General features: G+C 34.5%; 2 protein-coding genes across 4 annotated transcripts; one reads left to right on the top strand and one right to left on the bottom strand.

The window, feature by feature from the left end:
• Positions 1 to 1547: 1547 nt before the first annotated feature.
• On the bottom strand, positions 1548 to 17104 carry LOC112015034 (uncharacterized). 3 transcript variants are annotated; one of them, XM_024047424.2, is made up of 9 exons: positions 16818 to 17104; positions 15708 to 15944; positions 15381 to 15576; positions 10403 to 10591; positions 10207 to 10323; positions 8864 to 9061; positions 8717 to 8776; positions 8532 to 8630; positions 1548 to 1915 (listed from the first exon to the last, which is right to left on the bottom strand). In XM_024047424.2, exons 2-9 carry the CDS (start codon positions 15848 to 15850, stop codon positions 1820 to 1822), a joined length of 1098 nt encoding a protein of 365 aa, XP_023903192.2. In that variant the 5' UTR covers positions 15851 to 15944; positions 16818 to 17104; the 3' UTR covers positions 1548 to 1819. The 3 variants fall into 3 exon arrangements, with proteins under 3 accessions (XP_023903192.2, XP_023903254.2, XP_023903449.1); XM_024047486.2 differs by having other exon boundaries at positions 15708 to 15935; XM_024047681.2 differs by having other exon boundaries at positions 10403 to 10573; positions 16818 to 17098.
• Positions 17105 to 23693: 6589 nt separating this feature from the next.
• LOC112015886 (uncharacterized) lies at positions 23694 to 24344 on the top strand. The gene has a single exon (XM_065774467.1). The coding sequence runs from the start codon at positions 23694 to 23696 to the stop codon at positions 24342 to 24344; it is 651 nt and encodes a 216-aa protein (XP_065630539.1).
• The last annotated feature ends 1104 nt before the right edge of the window (positions 24345 to 25448 follow it).

Genomic DNA, 25448 nt, shown 5'->3' with positions numbered 1-25448 from the left:
TAATAACCCCACCCCAAAAAAAAGGTGCAAGTTCAGCCTTGAGCATTTATCTCTATGAGTCAGCTGTACACATTTATCATGTGTGAGAAGCAAAAATGAATCTGAATGCATCGATTTTCAATGCCAGAATTTCAGAGCATTTGTAGCACTTAAATCTGTCTCTAGAATTGTGATTTCAATTTTCAACAAAACACGCACCACTGACAGAACCATGGTAGGAACGCGACAGAATTGAGTAATAGTAGGATTACAACCAATTTCACCCTTATTTCACAACCATCTTATATGGCAGATTATGATTGATTTTCTGTCACTTTCATATGGATGGACAATTTTTTTTTTTCACCAATCACAATCAACTACACATTAAACAGTTGTAAAATTGGTGTAAAATACATTGTGGTCCTAGCATTTTTCGCTAGAATCACATGAAATAACTTATATAGGGAGAATCCAAGCAGCAACGCGTTAAACATCCAGCAAGATAATATTCAATCATTCAAAATAATGATAAAAGAAAAGTATTTGTACGGTTTGATTAGAATCATATCTTTTGCACCTTTGGTCTTATTCTGTTTTATAACGTATTTAAGAAGGCTAAGAAAGCCATAGAATAATGAAATGGTGTTATAAGCGTGAGGCATGCCTTTCTTGGATGCATCGACGACAGCACTGTGAAAGATAGGAATAATCCTCCATATTAAGAAAGCCATCCATATTCCAAATTGATAGTTAATTGTATTTTCTTCGAGGTATTCTCTGCCCCTAAAAAGAGTTTCAAGTAGTGGACCCAACAAAAGAGAAATATCAAGTAGAGCAGCTCTTTTAAGCTCTCAGTCACTACACAAAACATTATTCAAATAAATGCATAAACAACAATTTTGAACTTATTTACTTGTAACCAACAAGCGTTGTTGATAGCCTAGAGCTGCTTGTAGCTCAACTGGCATCTCCTAGTATTTATAATTATATATATATATATATAAAACAGTTGTTGATATATGTCAAAGCAAAGAATACACACTAATAGCCTTCAAAATTGTGATGTTGATCATATCAATATATTATTTCTTATGAAAGCCGACGGTAAATAAGGATGCCATTTCGATTGAAATGATTTTATGAGCTAGTTAGCATAATCAAAGTTGACTTAGTTGGCCTACCATCTGCTAAACCAGAAAGAAACATATCAATTAAACAAAGCAAATTATGTAATCAACTTAATCATACAGACGGGACAGTGACGTGCAGTGGCCACATAAATATATATTGAACAAGGAGGAGTGGTGGAATGGGATAAATTTCATCCTAGAAGTTTAAGGAATGGCCAATTACAAAAAAGGCCTCCACTAATATATACAAGCCTTAAAAAGGCACAAAATGTTAAACAATAAACCATAAAATATTTGCAGAAAGAACAATGATCTAGACATTCACTCCCTTTTTCTATTTAATCCGTAAAGTAATCTCTAAGATTTCAACTTTATCACAACATTGTAGATATCACTAGGTCTACTAAATCAAATGAAATTTTTTGAACATACAGATAGGATCCCATCTATATCAGAGATTCAGGATATGAAATTTTCATTTGTGCTGGAAAATGATTTCACAGTAAGCTGATTTCTTAAAAGTTTTATGGAGCATGCAGCTATGAACAATCAGATGATTACAGAGTCAATGTTTGCTATACATTTCTTCATACTTTACATCACCAGGAAAATGGAAAAAAAAAAAGAAAAAAGAAAAAGAAAAAAAAGGGAGTGATAGATTGAGAAGTTTTTTTTAGCTCCTCTTACATGAGAAGAACCTTTCATTATTACTGTTTCTGCTTTTCATGAAAATATGCCACTTGAACTTGCTTTCCATTCTTCTTCTCATATTCCTGGTTGAGTCCCTCCAAACGCTTAGATACCTAAATAATTTAATAAAACATATGTGCATGAATATCTGGAAAACCAAAAGAACAATGAAAGAAAATCCAACAGAATACTACTAAGCATTTTAAGAACTTCTAAGCCTGCACGGCAAATTGTAGGATGGAAATATGTATCGAGGTGTCTGAGTAACCTAGTCCTCAAATCTAAGGAAGCTGGAATATAGATGAAATTTCAAAGATCCCAAGTGTCTTATTATATGAATATGGTGTAAATAAAGTATCTACATAACTTCAGAGCGTATAAAAGTGGTACTTCAGTCATTGTATCCTGCAATAGTGTGGAATATATCATGAAAGGTACTTCAGGAACTTCCAGAGTAATAGGAACAATTATTTCCTTCCTCATCTTACATCAATTAAAATAAAAATTACTAAGAGTGGCTACATGACAATTTTATAATCCTAGTCATCTTGTCCATCAAATTACTTCACAAGTTCTGGTGTTTCCATATGAGACTAGAGGTAAGCTTTTCAGAGAGGCTAGTGCCACTATTTTAAACTTGATTCCCAGGGTGCAAAACCCTCTCGATTGTTAGAATTCCATCCTGTTTCTTGTTGTAACACTTTGTACAAGTGTACATCAAAGATTCTAGCAAATGGGTTAAAGGTGTGCCTCAACAGTTTCATTAGCCCCTGCCAAACAGCTTTTATATCCAGGTAGAAAGAATTCAGATAATGTCCAACTTCATGTGGGTGGCATGTGGGCAGGGGAAAAATTGCTTCGATTTCTTACTTGCTCAAGAATTGATTAGCAATTATTATAGGGATTATCAGCCACCTTGTTGCACTGTTAAAGTTGATATTTTGAAGGCTTACAATTCAGTGGAATGAAGTTCCTTTAGGTATGTGATGGCCATTGGGTGTCCTGAAAAGTTTGTTGCATGGGTCAAGACTTGTATTTCTACTCCCAAGTACACTGTAGCATTCAATAGAGGCTTGGTTGGGTACTTTGAACGTAAGAAGGGGGTTAGATAGTGTTAAATTACCAATATTTCCAAACCTTAAGCTACTAAGAAATGGTGAATTTAATAATTTAACCATAATTCTAACTCTTCCTCTCATGTGTGGGTCCAAACCCCCTTAATAATTGGGGCCCCACATGTGAAATTTTAATGTTTTAAATGGGAGGTAGAGTGGAGACACGGATTGAATTTAGGACCTTCTGCTTAGATATCATGATAAATTATCGATTCTCCAAAGCTGAAACTATTAAGAAATGTTGAATTTAATTATTTAACTATAATTTCAACAGACAGGAAAACCAATTTCTTCCTATCCTTTTGTTATGGCCATGGTTTTTTTTTTTGCGATGGGTAAATAATGCAATTTATTATTAAAGATAGACCTTTATGTTCACAATGAAGAACACAAAGGATCAAAAACATAAAAATTACAAAAATATCAAGTGGAAGTTCTAAGAGAAGCTAAGAACTCAAAAATTGATGAACATTGTATAGAACCCCCAAACCATGGTAATCAAAAAGAGTGTGTTGTGTTAGAATTATGGTTAAGTGATTAAATTCACAATTCCCTAATAATTTAAGCTTTTGGGACAATCGGTAATGTAACATGGTATCAAAGCAAGAGGTCTTAAGTTCGATCATTATCTCCTCCACTCTACCTCTTATTTAAAATCTCACGTGTTGGGCCTCACCTATTAAAGAGATAGTTTCGGCCCATACATGAGGAGTGTTAGAAATATATGGTTAAATGATTAAATTTACCATATCCTAATAGACTAATAGCTTAAGCTTTTGGAATAATCAGTAATTTAAAGTATCAGAGCAGAAGATCTTGAGTTTGATCCCTATCTTTACTCTACACTTATTAAGGGAAAGTTTGGGCTCATAAGTAAGGGGGAGTGTTAGAATTATGGTTCAGTGATTAAATTCACAATTTTTTAGTAGCTTAAGCTTTTGGGACAATTGGTAATTTAACATGTTGAAGCAAAGATTTTAACTGATCCAAAGAGCTTTTGGTATCCTCAAAAGAACCACAATTCTGCTCCCTCCAAACAATCCACATCAAACAGCTTGGCACCAAATTCCAAACATTCAAGCAATATTTCCTGAACAAGTTTCTCCAACAAATCAATAGGTTCGCAATAGACCCTGTCATGACCCTATGAATCCCAAACATATTAAACTCATCTTCCTAGAGAGAATAAGCAACGTCATGGTGAAGTAAGAGGTGGTCCACTGTTTCCCCCATTCCTTTGACACATACAACACCAATTCACTAATGGTAGCCCCTCTCATCATAAGATTATCCGATGTAAGAATCCTACGCAAAGCTGTTTTCCACACAAAGAAGGCCACCCTCTTAGGAATCTTAACGGGCCAAATACTCAAGCAAGGAAACGGGGAAATATTAGCACCCAAAATCTCCTTATAAAAAGACTGGGTATCAAACTCACCACTTCCTTGAAGACACTAACACAACTTGTCTGTTGTCACCCCTCTCACCTCTTGGTTATGGCCATGGAGGTTTTTAGCAAGCTGATTCAGAGGGCTGTTCAGAAGAGGGGTTTTGTGCTTGACGATCTAATGTGATTTCACGGCTGCCAATAAGAGCAAAGTGGAGATTGCTAAGCAAGTTCTTGACGAGTTTAAAATTTTCTGGTCTGGCAGCCAATGTTAGTAAAAGTGAAGTTTATTTTGGTGTGACAGAGTAGGGAAAGCAGAAAAATTAGGTTTAGTGCATTTTAAAAAGGGAAAGCTTCTGATAAAGTATTTGGGTGTTCCTCTTATTTCAGGTAGGCTTTCTTGGAAGGATTGGAAAACTCTGGTTGCTAAGATCACAGGTAGAATTCACTCTTGGTGTCCCACATATTTGTCCTTTTCTGGTACACTCCAACTAATTTAATTGGTGTTATACAGTGTGCAGTTCTATCGAGCACATTTATTCATTCTCCCTAAGAAGGTGGTGAGGCAGGATGAGCAGATTTTGAATGGATATTTGTGGAATGGCTCAACTAAAGGGAGTGCAAGAGTTTAGGTGGCTTGGGAGGATGTAACTTTCCTAAAAAGGAAGGGTGCTCGGGCTTGTTCAAAATTAGAGTGGAATAAAGCTGATATTTTAAGATTTATTTGGTATTTTTTGAATGTTCTGGTTCAATTTGGGTAGCGTGGACAGAAGCTTATTACTAAGAGGAAAATCTCTGTGCGAAGACTTATTCCAGCTGCTTGTTCATCGGGATGGCAGAAAATTCTTCAACAAAGAAGCATTGCTAGGCATTTTCTGAAGCATAAGGTTGGAAATGGTGAGAGGATCTTTGTGTAGCATAATAATTGGCATGAGGATAGGCCTTTGTAGCTGAAGTATGGAAGGAGAATCATCCATGACTCGGCTAGCCACTCTTCAGAAAATCTCTCTAAATTCACACTGAATAATTTTTGGTGTTGGCCTCCTAACAAAGCAAAGTTTGTGACGATGAACACTCAGTTGAATGGCGGCCAGCTGCCAACAAGAAAAAGAAATATAGTTGCAAAGACATGGGGAGAGCTATTTGTCAGGTGAAGTATTCTGTTAACTGGTTGAGGTTAGATTGATTTCATAAGAATTTTTCCAAAACAAGCTTTTGTGAACAGGTTGGTTATTCAGAACAAACTCATGACTAGAGACATGCTTGCTCAGTGGGGAATGTTGAGCAATGTTATATTAAAAATAGAGAGAAAAGAGAGACAAAATCAACACTTAAATTTACAAGGTTCAACAATGTGCCTACACCCATGGGAGTGAGCAGTTGAGAATTCTACTATGTGAAAAATAAGGGTTTACAATGAATTTATACTGCTCCAAGAAACCTTAACCCGGTACATTGAATTTTCCAATAAACCTTACCATTTCATAGGAGGCTTTGCCTTCCGCACCCCTCAACCTATTATTTGGCCTAGGCATAACAAACTTAAATAAAGCTACATTGGGTCTCATGGACTCTGTTCTGCTTTGCTATCCGCTGCCCATGAGGCCTCTAAACTAGAGAGCGGTGTTAATTTGTCATTCAAAATATGAGCCACTACATATAACTGGGATATATAGGGAACTTTCTTTGTCTATTTTTAAGAGGAAGAATTGAGTCCAGAAGTCATCTTTTCGTAGAATGTTCCTTTTCAAAGAGAATCTGGGAGTCTGTCCTTAGGAACTGTTTCCATAGAAGGAAGATTAGGGGGAGGAGTGTGGAAGTTGATTGGGCTGTGAGGAGGCTGAAAGTAAGGAGCCTTCAACACCTTATAACTTGGCCTGGGCCATCACAATTTATCACCTTTGGAATAACTGAAGTGCTCATATCTGTAATAGTGGGATAAGATCCAACGATGAGCTGATACATGCCACTGTTGCTGATGTTTGGTTTTGGTTGTTCAGGTTGAAAGGAGTTATGAACTCCATAATGAATAGAGCCATTATTGTCTATGGAACCCTCCAACCTCTGTTTTTAATGCATGATGTTGTTTCAAGCTGTTTTTGTTTGATTAGCTTTAGTTTTTGGCTGCTCTTTCTTGTGTTTTTGGTTGTTTGTTTTTGTTGTAGTTTCAATTGGCCTGCTGTGTCTTTGTGATGCTCTGTTCTATGTTCTGTGCGATGTTCTAATCTTTTACTTTGTTTCTGTTTGTTTGCAGCTCAAGCTGCATATTGTATTTCTGGTGCTTGGTTCTTAATGAAATCTCATTCATAAAAAAATGAAGAAGGATCAAGATATCTAAAATGTAAATCAGCACTGGTATGTAGATTTTTTTTTTGAGAAGTAGCACTGGTATGTAGATGGTGCAATAATCATATATGAAACTTATTAGTAGCAGCATAAGGCAAGATTTCCCACTGACACAAGAAATATCTTTTAAGTGCACTACAGAAATGCAAAATACATTTTCTTAATCCTTTGGAAAATTAAAATAAAAGCTATGTTGATGAGTAGCTTAGTTTTTTATGATAGAGTTGGAGAGCACTTGTACAGAAATTTAAATAAACAGCATTCTATACACAACATTTGTCTTAACAACTAATTACACTAAACAAGCTCCACCCCACCCAAAAAATATCAGTGTTCAAAATCCATGTAAAGGTCTGGTTCTTTTTCTTTTCTCAGATCACTAAAGGGACTTCAATTACTTGCAAGAAGGACAGAGTATCTCACCATTGCCAATGCAAGCCCAATAAAATGACCGAAGTACACAATAACAAGTTCAGATTAAAAAATTCAAGAAGGAAGCCAAGGTGCCTATATTAGAAACAAAGTGATGTCAAATATGCATAAAATCATATTGGAGCATTTTTGCAGTCAAACCATTTTGAATGAGTTAAACTTTGATGATATTGATTTTTTATTTGTATTTGCCAATAAATCATGAGCTAGAAGCATTCCTTTCTTGAGACATCTCCCTTGTATCATTTCCAAAAAAAGGTTAATGTAGAATCAACTTCAGCTGAAGAGCATTTATGGTCACAAAGAATTCAAGCTCCAATGGAACCTCGTCCCCTTGTAATAGCAAGATGGAGGATGGGGTCACGTATTCATACATATCAAGTGCATGTGAAACTTACTAATTAAAAAAAAAAAAGGCAATTGAGGTTGGATCACAAGTCAATGTGGCACCAACATTGGTGTAATACTGAGATTATTTTATTTTCTGGGGTTCCTACACTAGATATGACCAACTGAACTAGCTGAGTAGCTATGGCTTCATATCTATAAGCTTTATACATATTCTATGAAATGAAGCTAAGGATAGCCACAGTGACTGCATGGGTAGAACTAGATAAATGAGTCAATGACTAGTCAGAGAACTCAAAGCAATGATTAAAATAACCCCCACTATGAGATAAGCTCAAAAGAGTGTAAGTTACACCAAATATCCATGATCATTTAGAAAACTCTCAAAAATACCAAATGCAATTCCTCCTCCACCCCTCTTCACTCTCTGAAAAATTCCTAATTTTGGAAATGCAAGAGCAACTACTTCCTTTGAGATATTTGTAAATGAATTCTTTGATTTGTAAATTGAAATTCAGAAAAAGAAAGTAGGCAAATATTCCTTTTAGTCACTTCTTCACATCAATCTGCAGTAACATATATGTAATGCCCTTGGATGTCATATGTTTCTTTTTGTGCTTGCTTCAAATTTCTGTAATTTACTACATTTTTGTTTTGTTTGTTAATATATTTGATAAAGTTTGAACTTATGGCATTAGCTCCATTATGGTTTCTCTTTATTATCAAGCCAAGACATTTAAGGATTTCTTTTTAGTGTAGACAGGATTTGATCCTAGGTCAATTGTTCAATGACAAGAGACTTTACCAATTGAGAACCGACTAGAATTTACTACATTACATGAGGTCACTTGTATGTTTTGAACATTTCATGCCTTTTAACCTAAAATTGAAAATTTCCACTTTGGCAGAGATAGATTAACCTCAATTATGACTTATTAATGTGCAAGTTGCCTGAACTTGTGACCTTATGCAAGAGGTTCAGAAAAATTTACGCATTAAGGTTATAGTGCATATGTGAAGAAAAAATGATTATGGCTTAAAGCAACTGGAAATATCAGATCCAAGCATTACTACTCCATTTAAAGGAGGGAAAGAGAGAACCTTAATTGAGTAGGCCATAGGTAATAATGTATTTGGATCCATTGCATCCTCGGGGAAGTTACGCAAAGCATGGATGAGTTTCTCAAAAGGTAAGTTTATCTGACAAACAAAACAAGAAAATTACATGCAAGAAATTATACTATTAATTTTAATTTTAAGCATACAAAAGAACCTGTGAAACTCACCATGTCATCATGGCAATACTTTAGTAGGGCCAAACCAACCTTAAAAACAATTTTGACACCCTGGCAAATGAAAATGGCAGATATATATCATGTTTTACACCAAATCACAATGCTTCTAAGGCAAAGCACGTGTTACCAATCACTAACCTCATAAAGAAAGACATCCCAAATTCGAAGAGCCAAATGGAAAGGAAAAGAGTATGAGAAAACAGTTATGAACCACTGACTTGCATACATGCTAGGATTTATCATTTCTTGGGTAAAATGCTCCCCCAGCTTGGGCAAATACTCTCTCACCAATTGATCAAACTGAAAAAGATACTGTTGTACCAGAGGCAGTCCTACCTATCAATACGCAAATAATAGATTCAGAGCACTAAATATATATTTCACTGTTGTCAAACAGTTGATGGGCTTTGTCATAATAATGAACGTAAGAAAATTCAACAGCCATTAAGGCTATTAATTTTTCCTTTTTTGATAAATAATGGAATTTTATTAAAAGAATAGATTACTTCATGCTCACAATGATGAGCACAATGCAAGAAAAAATAATTACAAAAAAAAAAAAAAATTATGCACAAAATTAAGTAATTCTGTGAAATTTAGAAGGGAGTTGCAATTTGTAAGGCCCCACGCCCCAGACCAATTAAACATAGTTTGAATCAGCAGGAACTCAAACTGGGCCCTTGAGCTAGCTAAGTCTTATAAAATTCATCTATTCCACTCCTTCCACAATAGCCACATCATAACAAGACAAAGTTCCAAATATCCAGTGAGTGTTTCCCAAACCAATTGCTCCACACAAACAAGAGGTCAGCTATCCTTGGTAACACCCATTGAATCCCAAATGTTCTAAATACAAAACTCCATAAAAGATACGCAACATCACAATGGAAAAACAAATGATCTACCATCTCCCCACTACACCAGCACATGCAACACCAACCAACTAAAGAGAAACCCTGCTTGTTGAGATTATCACAAGAAAGACTTCCCCTAGGCTGATGTCCACACAAAGGATGAGACCCTCTAATGGGCCTTAACACACCAAATACTCTTTAAGGGAAAGAATTAATTGGATTACCTTGGATAGCCTCATTATAGGACTGAACAGTAAAGCCTCCATTCCCTCAGATAGCCATTAAGGCTATCAATATGTTATACAAAAGTGATAGCCTCCTCACCTTTAAGAGATTAGCACTTCCCCATAATTTTCTTGAACCAAAAAAGCCCTTGAATCTCACTTCAAATTAAGAAAAAAATAATAACACTTTCTTAAGACTAAAAAGTGAGTACCTTTCCCCCCCTCCTATTTTATCTACCTCTCTCTACCAACTTCTGCCATCTCCACCTAAAAGGGTGAGTTTCTTGAAGTATATCAGACAGGGTTTCTTGAAGTTTCTTGAATTATGCTCCATGTACTTGGGTGTCTCTTTTTTTATATCAAAAATCTTTATTACTTTAGAATAAATAAATAAAAACCTTACCTGATATAATCCTTCCATTGGTGCATGTACAGCTCCTTTCAGTAATGCGACCAATAACCAGAAGGCATCCTCTTCACTCATATAAAGAAGCAACAGGGCAGCTAAAAAGCCCATTCCCTGCATTTCAGTCCAGTAGCATTCAGTTTCATATACACAAGGTAGATAGGATAGTAATGAAAAACTTAGAGAGTCAAACCTGAACATATCCAACATCTCTGTCAAAGACAGAGTATGCTTTCAAAACATTGTAAAGGGACCTCTGACCAGGCCCATGTCTCTGCTGGAAGAAAACATGTGAGGGAAAAGTACGAGAAATGTCTCGTATTATATCAAGTTCTGAAGCTGATGTCTCGTATATTACTAGTTGCTGCATGAGCACAAAGTCCTGTCAGCGTAATAATAAGGAAGAACATCATTATATAAATAAATTAAGTACAAAAAGAAAAGAAAAGAAGAAGAGCTTTTAAGGAATCATCAAAAGCCAAGAAAATTGATTTTCTTCTCTCTTTTCTTTTTCCTATAGCGTATAACTTAGCTAGTTGCCCAATCCACCTATCATTAACTAGTCTGCATATTAATCTGCCCCATCTACTCAATAATTAGAAAAGTTTCTAGTAAAATTTTAAACGAACCAAACTGCTAGAAAAGTGCACCAGATAGTTTCTTGTACAACTCAGATGCTCAACTCAAGACATTTGATTGCATAATAGACCAAGAATCACATAAGTTGAACTGTTAACTATCAAATCCAAACCAGAATTCTCAGATTTAACTGGTAAGGTTTCTATATTTGCCAACAAAAGTTTCAGGTCAGCAATATACTTTTTATTTATTTATAAGTAGGTCAGCAATATACTAAATCCAAACTGTACTAAGTGTTTCTAAGATTATTAAGGGGTAAAAAAAGTCAAAGGTTTGACATTACAAAGAAATTATTTTTTACTAGATGAAAAAAAGGGCAACATTCAAATGTATATAGCTGGAAGACAAAACAAGTGATACAATATATGAATGGAGAGAGAGAGAGAGAGAGAGAGAGAGAGAGAGCAGAGGACCTTCTTAGGAACACTGAACAGGATAAGAGCAATGCTAGTCCATTGAAATTATAACAGGAAGAATGAATTAATCGGGACCATATGTTACACAACATTCAAATGTATCAGATATGCTGCACAACATTCAAATGTATTAGCTAGGATGTTCCCTGAACGTGATTCGCTACATCAGCGCTTGGATATAATGAAACATGGATAAGAGTTCCGCACTTTGATGGACGGGTGGGTAAAGAAGTTAGCCAGGAGAATAGGATTTGTATAAGCACTTGGAATATAGGGCCATTAACAGGAAACTAATAGAAATAGAAGATAATGACTGTGAGGAGAATAAACATAGTGTGCATTCAGGAAAATAAATGGGTTGGTGAAAAATCTAGAGAAATTGAACGTATAAGATATAAATTATGGAGGGCTGTTCCACATTGTGTCCTGTGGTGTATTTAGCGTGAACAGAACTCAAGATGCTTTGAAGGGAAGGAACAGTCTATTTCGGAACTTAAATCTCTCTTTTTTCACATCTTGTTGGAGTGGAGTTCATCCTTTAATCTTTTTCCTTGTTCTAATTTTTTAGAAATGCTTGATCATTGTAATTTAAGTGTTTGATGTTCTGTTTTCATGTACACCCCTGGTGTACCTGGATTTTTTGTTTAATACAATTCCGTTATTTATCAAATTAAAAAAAAAATGGAAAAAAGTTGTTTAGATTAGGAGAATAGGGGATGGAACTATGTTAACAAAATTGTTTAATGAGGAGACACATAACATAGTTAGCGTGTACCTAAGAAGCAAGTACACTTCAAACAGCCAGTGTGTCTTTGTCCAACACGTGTCTGTGTCAAACATGCTGAGAACACTCCTACATGCATGTCCTCATTGTGTTGAGAGGAAAAAAAAAAATTTAATTTAAAATTTTTCTTCTTTTTTTATGATAAGTAATTTTTTAAAAATTCTTTGATTTTATATATGTTATTAAAGATTTTGATAGTTGTTATTTATTTTTAAAACTTCCAATAAATATATAACATGCCTATAAATAAATAAAATATACCTAAAAATATATAAAAATTAATTGTCATATCCCCAACATGTCGTGTTCTACATTTTCAAGAATTTTCATGTTGCTCTGCCCTGTGTCATGTCGTGTTTGTGTTCACATTTCTTATGTGCGTACACTCCTTAAATAGGATTGAGGGAATCCATTAAGTAAAAATGTAAGGAGGGACATAGATGAATTGATTCAAGGGTACAATATGGGAAAATATTTTTATTAGAGGAGACCTAAATGGTCACGTTGGAAAAGTTAGTGGAGGTTTTTTAAAAGTTCATGTAGGGTAGGGATATAGAATAACTGATGATTTAGGAAATGCAACTCTAGACTTTGTAACAACATATGATTGGATGTTAACAAACACTTGGTTCAAGAAGAGGGACTCACATTAATTACCTCCACAAGTGGGACAAGTGGTACAAACATTAGTCAAATAGATTTCATCCCTACTCGAAAAGTTGATAGTAGGAGAGAGTGTATGCGTTGGTGGTACTAGATCTTTGGATTAGAAGATGAAAAAAAGAAGAAGAGATATTAGAAAGAGAAACCCAAGAGTTTGGTAGTGGGGTTTGAAGGGAGAGAAACAAGATGTATTTAAAGATAAACTGGTCAAAGAAAGCATGTGGGATTTAGACAAAGACAACGTTAAAATGTGGAATGAAATGGCCAGTTGTATCAAAAGAGTGGCTAAAAAAGTAATTGGAGAATCTAAAGGATGTACCCGTCCCGACTAAGAAGACCTGTTGGTGGAATATGCAGGTTCAAGCAGCAATTAGATCAAACAAAGATAGCTATAGAAACTTACCTAGATGTAGAGACAATGTGACTTATGAAAATTATAAAGTGGCAAAGAGGAAAGCAAAAAAGGCTATCTAAGAGGTTAAATTTAAGGCTGGTGATGAATTCTATAGCAAGTTAGGAATGTAGGATGGAGAAAATAATATTTATAAACTTGCTTAGATAAAGGAAATGAAAACAAGAGAATTGAATAGTGTCAAGTGCATTCTTTTTATATGTAGTTGAAGAATTTATAAAAGAGAGAAAAAGGCGGTGCTCCACATGTACATAGGAAGTGTAGTAGGGAAGCTAAAACATCATCCAAAGTTTCATATATCTAGAAAATCTTCCAAATTAGGAAAAGAAAGACAACTCAAACCAACCATCCAATGATACATAGGTTGTAAAAAAGTCAGTTTTATCTCCAAAGGTGAACGTTCAATCCCTTCAAATGTATGTTGGTTGCATATAGTCCACATGATGTAGATTATAGAATTGCCCACCCAAAAGTTAGTATCATGATGTCTACCAAGAACGCCCTTCCCCATTTTTGTATATATATAAATAATAAGCTTTATTGAACAAAATGGAATGCACCAAGTACCCAGGTGACAAGACTTACGGTAGATTAAACTACAGCTAAGTTCTAAAATTACAATGATCAATAAAATCTAATAAATTAGATACAGAAGATATTCCTGACATTGCCATCCATTCAAACAAGATTCTGTAAAACTAGCAGCTTTGGGTCTAAAATAGTTTGTTCACACCCCTCAAAAGTTCTACCGTTTCTTTCTCACCAAAGACACCACATCAAGCAATGAGGGATGGCCTTCCAAATTGCACTAATCCGATGTCTTCCAAATTGAATTTGCCATCAACCTAGTAACTCTATAACCCTTCTACCAATCAACCATTGAAACCCAAAGGGAAAAAACCATATCCCACAGCTCTCTGGAAAAAAGACAATGAAGAAGCAATTGATCAAGTGTCTCCTCATCTTCCTTGCACATACAACACCAACTCACCCAAAATAAAATCTTTTTTCCTTAGGTTACTTGCAGTTAAGGTTTTACCCAAAGAAGCAGTCCAAGGAAAAAAAAAAAGAAAAATTAACCCTGGTTGGAACTTTAGACTTCTAAATGCTTTTCCAGACCATGTTTCCAAGTTCCAATAGAGGCTAAGGCTCTGTAATAAGATCTCACCTCAAATCCTCTATAACCAATGACTTACAACATATCTTATCCTCCCATGACCACGCATAGCTACTGAATAGACTAAATCCAAGACAGTAAAAATGAACTCCAACTCCTAGTCTTGTACCCTTCTTAAAAAAAATTTGACAGCCAATGAACTGAATCATTTTGAAGTTGCATATGGTCTGCAACTGAAGCTTCCTTATCTAATGCAATGTGAAAAAACTTAGGCATAACCCCTTTTCTAACAAGCTAGCAAATCCTAAATCCTCTTAGGATTAACCCAATGGAATCCAAACAAGCAAAACATCAATGACCATAGGTTATAAGCAAAGTCACAATGAAGAAACAAGTAACCTATAAACTCCCCACTTCTCTTACACATGCAACACCACTCTACAATAGAAATATTTGGGTAGCACCTATTGATGAAAAAATGAAAAAATCCCTTGGGTACTTCCACTTAAAGACAGGGTAGCTCCTATTGATGAAAAGATGAGAGAAATTAATGCATGGGTAAGAAAGAGTGAGTTGATCCAAGTTGGGGGAATTAAAAAAGGTCGAGGAAGATCCAAAATAACATTAGTGGAAGTCCTAAAAAAAGGACTTATCAATTAAAGAAGTAATGGAGGATATGACTTTAGATCGAATAGAATGGAGAAACATAATACATGTGGCCAACCCTAACTAATCTGGCAGGGATCCATAGCCGACCCCAAAAATTTGGGATTAAGGTTTATTGTTGTTGTATTTCTTATAAGTTTAAGCTTTTGGGAGTTGGGACAATTGGTTGACTATCACAATTCATATCTCATATTACAATATCATGCAGGTTTTAAGATAAACAAGCCCACTCCCGACTAACTAGTGGCATGAAAAGTGGTTGAGAGAGAGAGAGAGAGAGAACGCGTAGGAAGGGGAGAGAATTTTATTTATTTATTTTTAGCATGATTGTTGTGAAGATTCAAACACAAAATCATGCAATTCAGGGAGATATATCAGCCAATGGCCATGCATACTAAAAATGATATATCTTTACCTAACAAGAACAATAGTTGTAAAGGTTATTTATCAAGATGAACTAAGGAAAAGGCATACCTCATAAACCCCAGGGTTCATCAACAGAAGGTCCCGACTTCCAGAGATCAACTGCCAAACGAGACCACGTAAACAATCAGGAATTCCTTTCCTTATACGCCTTTTAACAACATGAGGTTTTCTCTTGACATAATGCTTCCAATCACTACCACCAACCCCAATCATTTTCCTCCATTTTCTAATCCTTCTTTCCTCCCTATAAGAAAATCAATATCCTTGTAAATGAGCAAGACCAACGTATATCAAAGTCAGACAATCTTAACTGGCTAGTCAAACTTAATCCTTCAGCATAAAAGTTTGTACATGATTAATAAAAGAAAAGCATACCTCTCATTTTCATTAGCTGACCTTCCTTTGGCTAAACCATCAGGAGAGTTATTAAGTTCTGGCTTTATAAACCCAAATCTGTCCAACAGTGCTGGTGGAGGAACTGGACCACGCTCATTGTCATCTATTCTTTTCTTTTCCATTCCCCTATCTCACAAAAGCTCTTGCACACCAAAAGGCGAACGATTGACCCATTGACCAATCTTGGATCAGACCCTCAAGTGAAATCTGAAAGAGCTAAAAGATAAAAGAAAATTAATGTTTTTAATCACAAAGGGACCGCAATTATTAAGAAACAAACCATACCCATTTTCAAAGGAGACAAAAAAAACCCTCAATTTCTATTTCATAGAACATCCAATCAGTGAAAACATCTTTTAATTATAAAGGTGCAAAACTTGGCCGTTAAAAAAAAAAAATCGAACTAGTAGAATTGATACAGGAACCTATATGATGACTGATGACTTCTACAAGTCAATGAAAATGATGAGACACTACAGCTGTAAAAAATGATAACCACAATAACAAGATGCTAAAGTACAAAACCAGTGACAGAAATCAGTGTGCAGAACAGCTAATTACAACTAGAAAACTATTATTCTACTATCATCGAATCACTGTGGCCAACAAGGGAAGTAATTTCTAAGAATTAATAGGTAGAATGAGTAAATACTAAACACTAACATCCATCAATGAAGATGCTTAGATCATGCTACTAGAAGACAACATAATGAACATTACACACAAGAGAATCACAATGAAACATTGTTTCTGGCTTATCCTTAGCATGTAAAACAAACAAAATTTAATAATATGCAAATTAACTGCAAGCATTCATCCAAAAAAGCTGAACTAAAATAAAATAAAATGAAAAAAAAAAATTGCTACAATCCCAAATACCCAAAGATTAAACTATGTAAATCCCAAATTAATCGCAAGAGAGAAGGATCGTGGGAGTGATATTTGAAAAATAAAGAAGAGAAAAGTAAAACCCACGAATCTTTTGAATCAATATCAAATGGGTCAATTCCAAAATACTGATATTTGATAGGGAATCCAAAAAAAAAAAAAAAAAAATCAAAGGCCAATATAAGAGCTGAGAAAACCAACCTGGGTTTTGGAGATTTCTGAGTTAAGAAATGATGATGAGCTTCTTTTGCTCCCTCTGATGTATATAACTGAGGAGAAGAAAGAATGTACTGTAATGAAACCAATTAGCTACTTCTTATCAAAAAAAAATAGCTAGCAATAATCTCATACAAAATGGTGGGTTTCGATTTTTGTTGCATGTAATAACCAAGAGGAGTTGTACGCGTGTCTTGCTGTCACTAATCTGCTCGATAAATTGAAAATGACGGAAATGATTTTTTTTTTCTTTTTTCTTTTTCCTTCTCTGTTTTGGGCTTTTGGGTGTATGAAATTGCGACAAATCGTTAACGGTTTTGACTTTTGCCAAAGTAGAGAGTGGTTTGTCAGTGCTACGTCCCTAGTGTCTGCTGCAGAGATAACCATCCTCGCTCCACTTTTTTTGTTTTTTAAGAAATGTTTATATAAGTGTATCGGCTTAGAAAACTCTTTTTTGAAATAAAGAAAGAAAGAGAGGTCCAATTATTAAAATTTTCTTAAAATAATCTATTATTAAATATTATAATAATAAGTAAACTGTACTTTTTTTTTTTAAAGTCTCGTTTGTAGAGATAGGGATAAATTTTTTTTTTAATTATTAGTGATAAATAAAAAATTAATGTCATAACGGGTTCAAATGAGAAAATTTTTTAACTCAACTGTTGAAATATATATATATATATATATATGTTGTCAATATTTGGTTTTTTATGAATAGCATTGCTCTTGTTTGTATTGTGCACAAAAAATTAGTTTTATATATATATATATATTTATTGTCATCCATATCAAAAAAGTGTGAAAGGAGAAGCTCCAAGTCTCAAACATTTTGTTTAAAACTAATATTTTCTTTTTTCCTTTTTGGGTCAACTATGGAAATTGCATTAAACTAAGAATTAATCAGACTGTTACATAGCAAGTTAGCTCAAACAGAAGCTATAATGCTTTCCACCACAAGCGGTGGATTCAAAAGTACAACAAAAGAGGATAAACTACTTGCACCCAATTTGGCCAACGAATCAGCACATTGATTGGCTTCCCTATAGACATGAGTTATCTGTTTGTTAGATATCTCTCTCACTAGGTTCCTACAATCAGTTAACAATGGTTTAATTGACAGGTTGGTAGTAGTATTGTTCATAAGCAAGACTACGCTTAAGGCATCTAATTCAATAATGAAATTGTTCAGTCCCATTTCCTTGGCCAAGAGCATGTCATCTCTTGAAGCCCACAGCTCTCCCATGCAGCTGTTGGTGCATCCAAGAGGCCTAGCATAACCTTTCAGCCATTGTCCTTCATGATTCTTGATCACACCTCCTCCTCCTGCCCTTCCAGGATTTCCAAGGGTTGAACCGTCATAATTAATCTTTGCCCAGCCCTCTGGTGGCTTCTCCCAACCCACTGCAACTAGAACTAATATTTTCAATTCTATTTCAATAATTTGTCCATTGAAATGAAATAAATGAAATAAATGAAATATTTAGTATTGGTTTATTTTAGCTTATTATTTTGGGATTACTGCTAATTATATATAGAACTCAAATAACTAGACTTTTTTTTTTTTTTATAGAAGGAAAATAAATAGACTTAATGTAGCTCTATCATATCATTTAAGAACAAGTCATTGTTGAGTTAGTTAATGGAAAAAGGAAAAAAGAAAACGAGGTAAAAATAATAAATAATAAATAAAGTTTTTGTTTCTGGTTGAAATCATCATATCGGCCAGAATTTAGTAAAATAGACAAGAATGGGACAAAATTTAGGTAGAGGTAGAATAAGGGGGTGGTGATTCGTCATTCGTACCTGTTTACTAACCAAAATGGAATTTCTAGTCATTCTAGCAAAAATAGAACGAAACTACGCTATGCTTAAAATAGCTTTTACATTAGAATCAACTAGTATGTAACCTATGCTACCGCATGAGAATGGATATATTATTAATCATGAGTTTATTCATGTTTAAAAGGCTTAGTTAAGTCTAAATTCATATTATTAACATAAAATTTTATTAACAAAAATTAGCAGTATATATATATATATATGTATGTATAAAACAAAGCGAGTTGAACCACAATAGTTCCACCAAAGAAAGGGTAGCAAAAATAGAAAAAAAGATAAACTTTGATCAAATTATAGATTGATATAATATATAAGTTATAGTCGCAGTCAAGCGTATATTGAAAGGGTAATTAAAGAGTAATTAAGCCCATACAATTAATTGGTTTTTAAGTAAATAAAACTTTAGAGACATTTGGCACAGCAATCAAACTTAAGTGAAAAAATGTTCAAAAGTAACACAACTATAAGCCAAAATAGAGTAATATGAAACTAATTTGGCAACCATGAAGCTACCAAGAGAGAGGTGTTTGCCATAAAGGGGACTAATTAATAGGTTTAAGAATTCACAAGGTCGACATTGGATATTCTTCCCATGTGCTAAATATTGTTTTCAATAAGGTCACACTAAATGGGTTGAAAGCCATCTTCGTGCAAGATTGATATTTGTAAGAGAAGTCAATCATCAAGCAAAGACCAAAGGATTTCAAAAAATGTTAATATTGACTCAATGTATGCACATACACACAAACCCATCACTAAATCAATTAAGAGAATCAAAACTAAGTGAAAATATTACACAAAAAGATGAACCTTAGTGATGATGTTTATCCAAAAGATCCATTCACACTTTTGAATCTTCAATCTCTATTGGTGATTAAAATTTTCGTAGGTTAAAAAATTTAAAATTAAAAAAAAAAAAAAAGAACCCTCAGAGTTGTACTCATTTTGTAGTTTTACGATAGGTCATTTTGTAACATGATGGACATTTGTGTGAAGAAAAAACCTTTGAAGTTGCGTGGCTAATAAAAGAAATTCTCTCCAATCTCTTTTTATAGAGAGATGGATTTGTGCGTGTTTTTATACATCCTTCATAGTTGAATTATCACGAATCAAGTCCAATGGATTTAGATTGGTATTATCGATTCCCAAAGCATGAGTGTTTAATGTGTTATTTATTTCATTTCATCTCATTACCAAGTCCAATGAATTTTAATTGGAATTCAATTTTTCCAAGTGGTGCATCTCTTGCAATATTCTTTCATTTTTTATTTTTAATTAACTTTTTGAAATTTATTTTCAATTCCCATGGCCACTTTCCATATTCGGCTTCCTGTTATAGTTCCCTAGGCACTTTGAAGTTTGAACTAAGAGAACAATGAACCTACGTAAAAATAAATAAAAACAATGAATTAGAGTAATGGTTCTCTCGAAAACAACCCCAAATTATATTATATTCTGCTGATTTTTTTCTTTGTACACGTGTATAGTAAAATTAGACTCCAATTTCAGATTCTAATTGAACAATTGGAATGACACATGACACAAAATTGAAACTCTAATTTGGAATTCTATTTAAATTTCTCTCTACTTCACCTATTATTATATATATATATAGATTTGGAATATGAGAAATTAGGTTGAACACAATGATTCACAGATCAACATTACTATAGCCATCATCAAATTAGTAGAACATAGGGCTGCCAAATTCATTGATTGAATTAATATGGATGATATACAACTAATGAGTAATGAGAGGATCATAAAATGGAAAAAAGCTAAGAACCAGATCAATTAAACTGAATGTGGATGCAACTTTGTTTTAACATTATATGGCAGTGGTAGCTAGAAATGATCAAGGTAAGATTATAAATGTGTTTAGGGTGTGTTTGGATTAAGGGGGGAGTGAAGGGAAGTAGAATAAAATTAAAAATAGGCTAATTTTGAGTTAATTCTACTCTACTCTCTCTCCATCCTCTGCAATCCAAACAGACCATTAGACAAAACGGGTACAAATTGAGGAGACTTTGTTGCTAGAGTCATATTCAATTTTGTATTTATGTTAATGTGCATTTTAAAGATTGTGGTTACAATTTCAGATTTAAAAAAAAAAAAAAAAAAAAAAAAAAAAAAAAAAAAAAAATCATTAGACAAAACGGGTACAAATTGAGGAGACTTTGTTGCTAGAGTCATATTCAATTTTGTATTTATGTTAATGTGCATTTTAAAGATTGTGGTTACAATTTCAGATTAAAAAAAAAAAACCAGATTTGCATCATTGGGAATTTTAGCATTTTTTTTCTTTTTTCTTTTTTTTCTTTTTTTTTCTTGTACATGCCTGCATTCACACTTAAGTTGTGCTTATTTTCTGCAATTGTAATAAAGTCTTGTTTGCTTTTGACTTCATCATTTCACCTCCAGAAAATAAAAAAGTCACCAATTGCAGACAATAATTCTGAAGTTTGCTTTTAAAATAATTTCTTACAAAATTATGAATTTGACTAAAAATGATGAAAGAAAATGAAAATGTAATTTATTTTAGTTTATAGATACTGAAGAGTTTAAGTTAAGACATTATGAATTTTCACTTAAATTGGAATTTAAAAAAAAAAAAAAAAAATCATAGTTGTTATTTCTACGTCAAAAAGTAATTTATACCAATTATAATCTAGTGAATCTCATTTTATTCCAATAAAAAAAGAAATCACCCTCCAATCTTGATCACTTGCGCACATGCCAAGTGCATCACATAAGTGTCACATGTCTAAGTGCATGTTCTAAAGTCACATGTATTGATCTTATCATTTTACAAGGATCCTTGTCTTGTTAAATCCTTCTTTTAAACATACACATTCGAGCTTCAGATGGCAGCTGTAAAGCATAGAGTTCCCTGCACTGTATTTCTTGCATTTGTCCCTGCCTTTATGCAGTGAAAGAAAGCTGGCAATTGTAAGCATGTCAAGGATGCTTGTGACAATCTCTACATGTCCATTTATGGGTAAAGAAATAATACAAGAGCTTTTACTTTCAGAAACAATAGTATTGGGTTTTGACCAAGATTCACACCCTCTTATATTCAAAATTTGGCTACTGAGCCGCGGATATGTTAAGATGAAGTAGAAGCGCTTGAGAAGAACGGTTTGAGCCTTGAGGCTATTTCCACATACTTGAAGAAAACCATGACTTGATTCAGTTGTTTTTTGGGGTGTGTGTAAAACAACTTGTGCGCAACAAGTTTAACATTTCCCACAAACGCTCATCATCTAGGACAAGTTAAAGATAGCATTGGTAATTAAATGGAGGCTACTTGAAGGCCTTACATTTATTGTAAGTCTATATATATAATGTGAGGGAGTGTTTGGTGGGAGCTCTAGTGAACAAGTAGCCAAGTAGGAGATATAGGTGTTACTACTGCTCATTTGGAATTTCAATTAGAACTGCCACATTGTAGGCGGGGATGACGGGACGTTGTAATTAGGGCGAGGCTGCCTGCTTGTGATATCTAGTATTGACTATTGAATGTAAAAACAGAACGAGAGATAACCAATCCAATGCTAACATTAGTAATGAATGCAAAACAAAAAGAGTCTGAATATAACCATTACTAGTACTAGATTAAAGTTTTAAACTACAAGATATAAAATTATCACATAATACCATGGTTGCAAAGTGCAAACTCAAAGCACAAGCAAAGCACGCAGCACACAGTAGTTAAGCGGCATCCTGCATAGGAGAAGAAGGAAAGAGAGTCGGCCACCATGGGAGCACAGATGTGATAACTTTAAAATCATCGCCAACATTACTGGGGACTGGAACATCATATATCACTTGTAGGGTTTTTTCCCGCATGTTGCATAATACAACGAACTTTGTTTTAATCAATAAATACAAAATATCTCCATCATTTGGATGAAAAGCTAACACCGCCTCAACACAAAATCTCTCGCTAAAATATTGTGCAAGGCAAGTAGATTTTTTGAGAGTCATTTGGTCGAAATACACCTCGTGCTCCAAGCACCATGTACCTCCTTTTCCTTCCTTAACAAAATCTTTGAGCTCCCAAATGCGTAAAAAGGAATGCTCATTCTTTAAGATTAACAAAATATTTTATGAGTTAACTAGAAATCTAGAACCCACTACGACAATTTTAGTTTCATAATTGTTTGAGTAAATTATACATTTGGTCCAAAAATTTTGGGTAAATTTAATATGGGTCCTTTAATTTTTTAAAAAGTTTGGATTTTGTCACTAGAATTTCAAAAATAGAGTGAACTCTACTCTTTTTGGCAGTTGTTTCATTCTGAGCTTCATGCGGAAGAAACACAATTGGCAGAAAACTTTTATGTTCCAAACAGGGCTTGCAGAGTTTATTTGCTATGCTATGTTTTTTTTTTTTTTTAATGTTTATTTAATAAATTTGCACTTTATTGTTTGGCAGAGCAATACCAATGCAAATGGCCACAACTATGGATGATCTTCCAGATGGGCTACAGGTGGAAATCCTTCATCGGCTGCCTCTGAAATCAGCGTTTCAATGCAAGTCAGTTAAAAAGCGTTGGTACTATCTAATCTCTACTTCTCATTTTGTTAGCTGCTTCGTTAGCCACCGTGAAAAAGTTGAAGTGAATCGACCCTTTACCTTCATTTACCGCAAGTTATGCAAGACACGTCTCTTCTTTGTAAGTTCCAATGAAATTGAATTCAAATGTTTCAAATCTCTTGCTTCTAAGAACATGATACAAGAACTAGTAGGTCAACACAATGAGAGTATTGATTTTAGTGTCCAAGCTTCATGTAATGAAATGCTCTTATGTTGCGCAAACAATGTGGATGTTGGCGATGATGGCGTGTCACATCCGATGAGCATTTACTATGTGATAAATCCAATTACTATGCAATGGCTCGCTCTCCCTCCTGTCCCTCAATGGGGAAGGCCTTTGGTTGGCTTCATTTGCTTCTATGACAATGACAGCAACAGTTAGCTATAGGGTGGTGCGCATTCTTCCAATGAACAATGACAAAATGGAAATCAAGGTAGATATGTTTTCATCAGACAGTGGTGAATGGAACAAGTCATTGGAGGTGTGTCCGCAAGTATTTGACTGGAATTTGTTTGCCTTAGCTGGTGTTGCTTATAATGGTTTGCTTTTCTGGTATGGGAAGACTTCTCATAATAAACAACTTGTTGGGTGTGATCCATATAATTTTCGTTTCTTTGAGCTGCCCATACAAATGGAACACCCAATTAAATGCCTTGGAGTGTGTCGCGGATCCTTAAGGATATGTGAGATGCCATCGAATGAGCATTCCTTTTTACGCATTTGGGAGCTCAAAGATTTTGTTAAGGAAGGAAAAGGAGGTACATGGTGCTTGGAGCACGAGGTGTATTTCGACCAAATGACTCTCAAAAAATCTACTTGCCTTGCACAATATTTTAGCGAGAGATTTTGTGTTGAGGCGGTGTTAGCTTTTCATCCAAATGATGGAGATATTTTGTATTTATTGATTAAAACAAAGTTCGTTGTATTATGCAACATGCGGGAAAAAACCCTACAAGTGATATATGATGTTCCAGTCCCCAGTAATGTTGGCGATGATTTTAAAATTATCACATCTGTGCTCCCATGGTGGCCGACTCTCTTTCCTTCTTCTCCTATGCAGGATGCCGCTTAACTACTGTGTGCTGCGTGCTTTGCTTGTGCTTTGAGTTTGCACTTTGCAACCATGGTATTATGTGATAATTTTATATCTTGTAGTTTAAAACTTTAATCTAGTACTAGTAATGGTTATATTCAGACTCTTTTTGTTTTGCATTCATTACTAATGTTAGCATTGGATTGGTTATCTCTCGTTCTGTTTTTACATTCAATAGTCAATACTAGATATCACAAGCAGGCAGCCTCGCCCTAATTACAACGTCCCGTCATCCCCACCTACAATGTGGCAGTTCTAATTGAAATTCCAAATGAGCAGTAGTAACACCTATATCTCCTACTTGGCTACTTGTTCACTAGAGCTCCCACCAAACACTCCCTCACATTATATATATAGACTAACAATAAATGTAAGGCCTTCAAGTAGCCTCCATTTAATTACCAATGCTATCTTTAACTTGTCCTAGATGATGAGCGTTTGTGGGAAATGTTAAACTTGTTGCGCACAAGTTGTTTTACACACACCCCAAAAAACAACTGAATCAAGTCATGGTTTTCTTCAAGTATGTGGAAATAGCCTCAAGGCTCAAACCATTCTTCTCAAGCGCTTCTACTTCATCTTAACATATCCGCGGCTCAGTAGCCAAATTTTGAATATAAAAGGGTGTGAATCTTGGTCAAAACCCAATACTATTGTTTCTGAAAGTAAAAGCTCTTGTATTATTTCTTTACCCATAAATGGACATGTAGAGATTGTCACAAGCATCCTTGACATGCTTACAATTGCCAGCTTTCTTTCACTGCATAAAGGCAGCGACAAATACAAGAAATACAGTGCAGGGAACTCTATGCTTTACAGCTGCCATCTGAAGCTCGAATGTGTATGTTTAAAAGAAGGATTTAACAAGACAAGGATCCTTGTAAAATGATAAGATCAATACATGTGACTTTAGAACATGCACTTAGACATGTGACACTTATGTGATGCACTTGGCATGTGCGCAAGTGATCAAGATTGGAGGGTGATTTCTTTTTTTATTGGAATAAAATGAGATTCACTAGATTATAATTGGTATAAATTACTTTTTGACGTAGAAATAACAACTATGAATTTTTTTTTTTT

This window comes from Quercus suber, unplaced genomic scaffold (genome assembly GCF_002906115.3).
Source record: "Quercus suber isolate HL8 unplaced genomic scaffold, Cork oak 2.0 scaffold_93, whole genome shotgun sequence".
Classification (NCBI taxonomy): Eukaryota; Viridiplantae; Streptophyta; class Magnoliopsida; order Fagales; family Fagaceae; genus Quercus; species Quercus suber.
The sequence above is the reverse complement of the archived record's forward strand: the minus strand, read 5'-3'. Positions and strand labels throughout refer to the sequence as shown.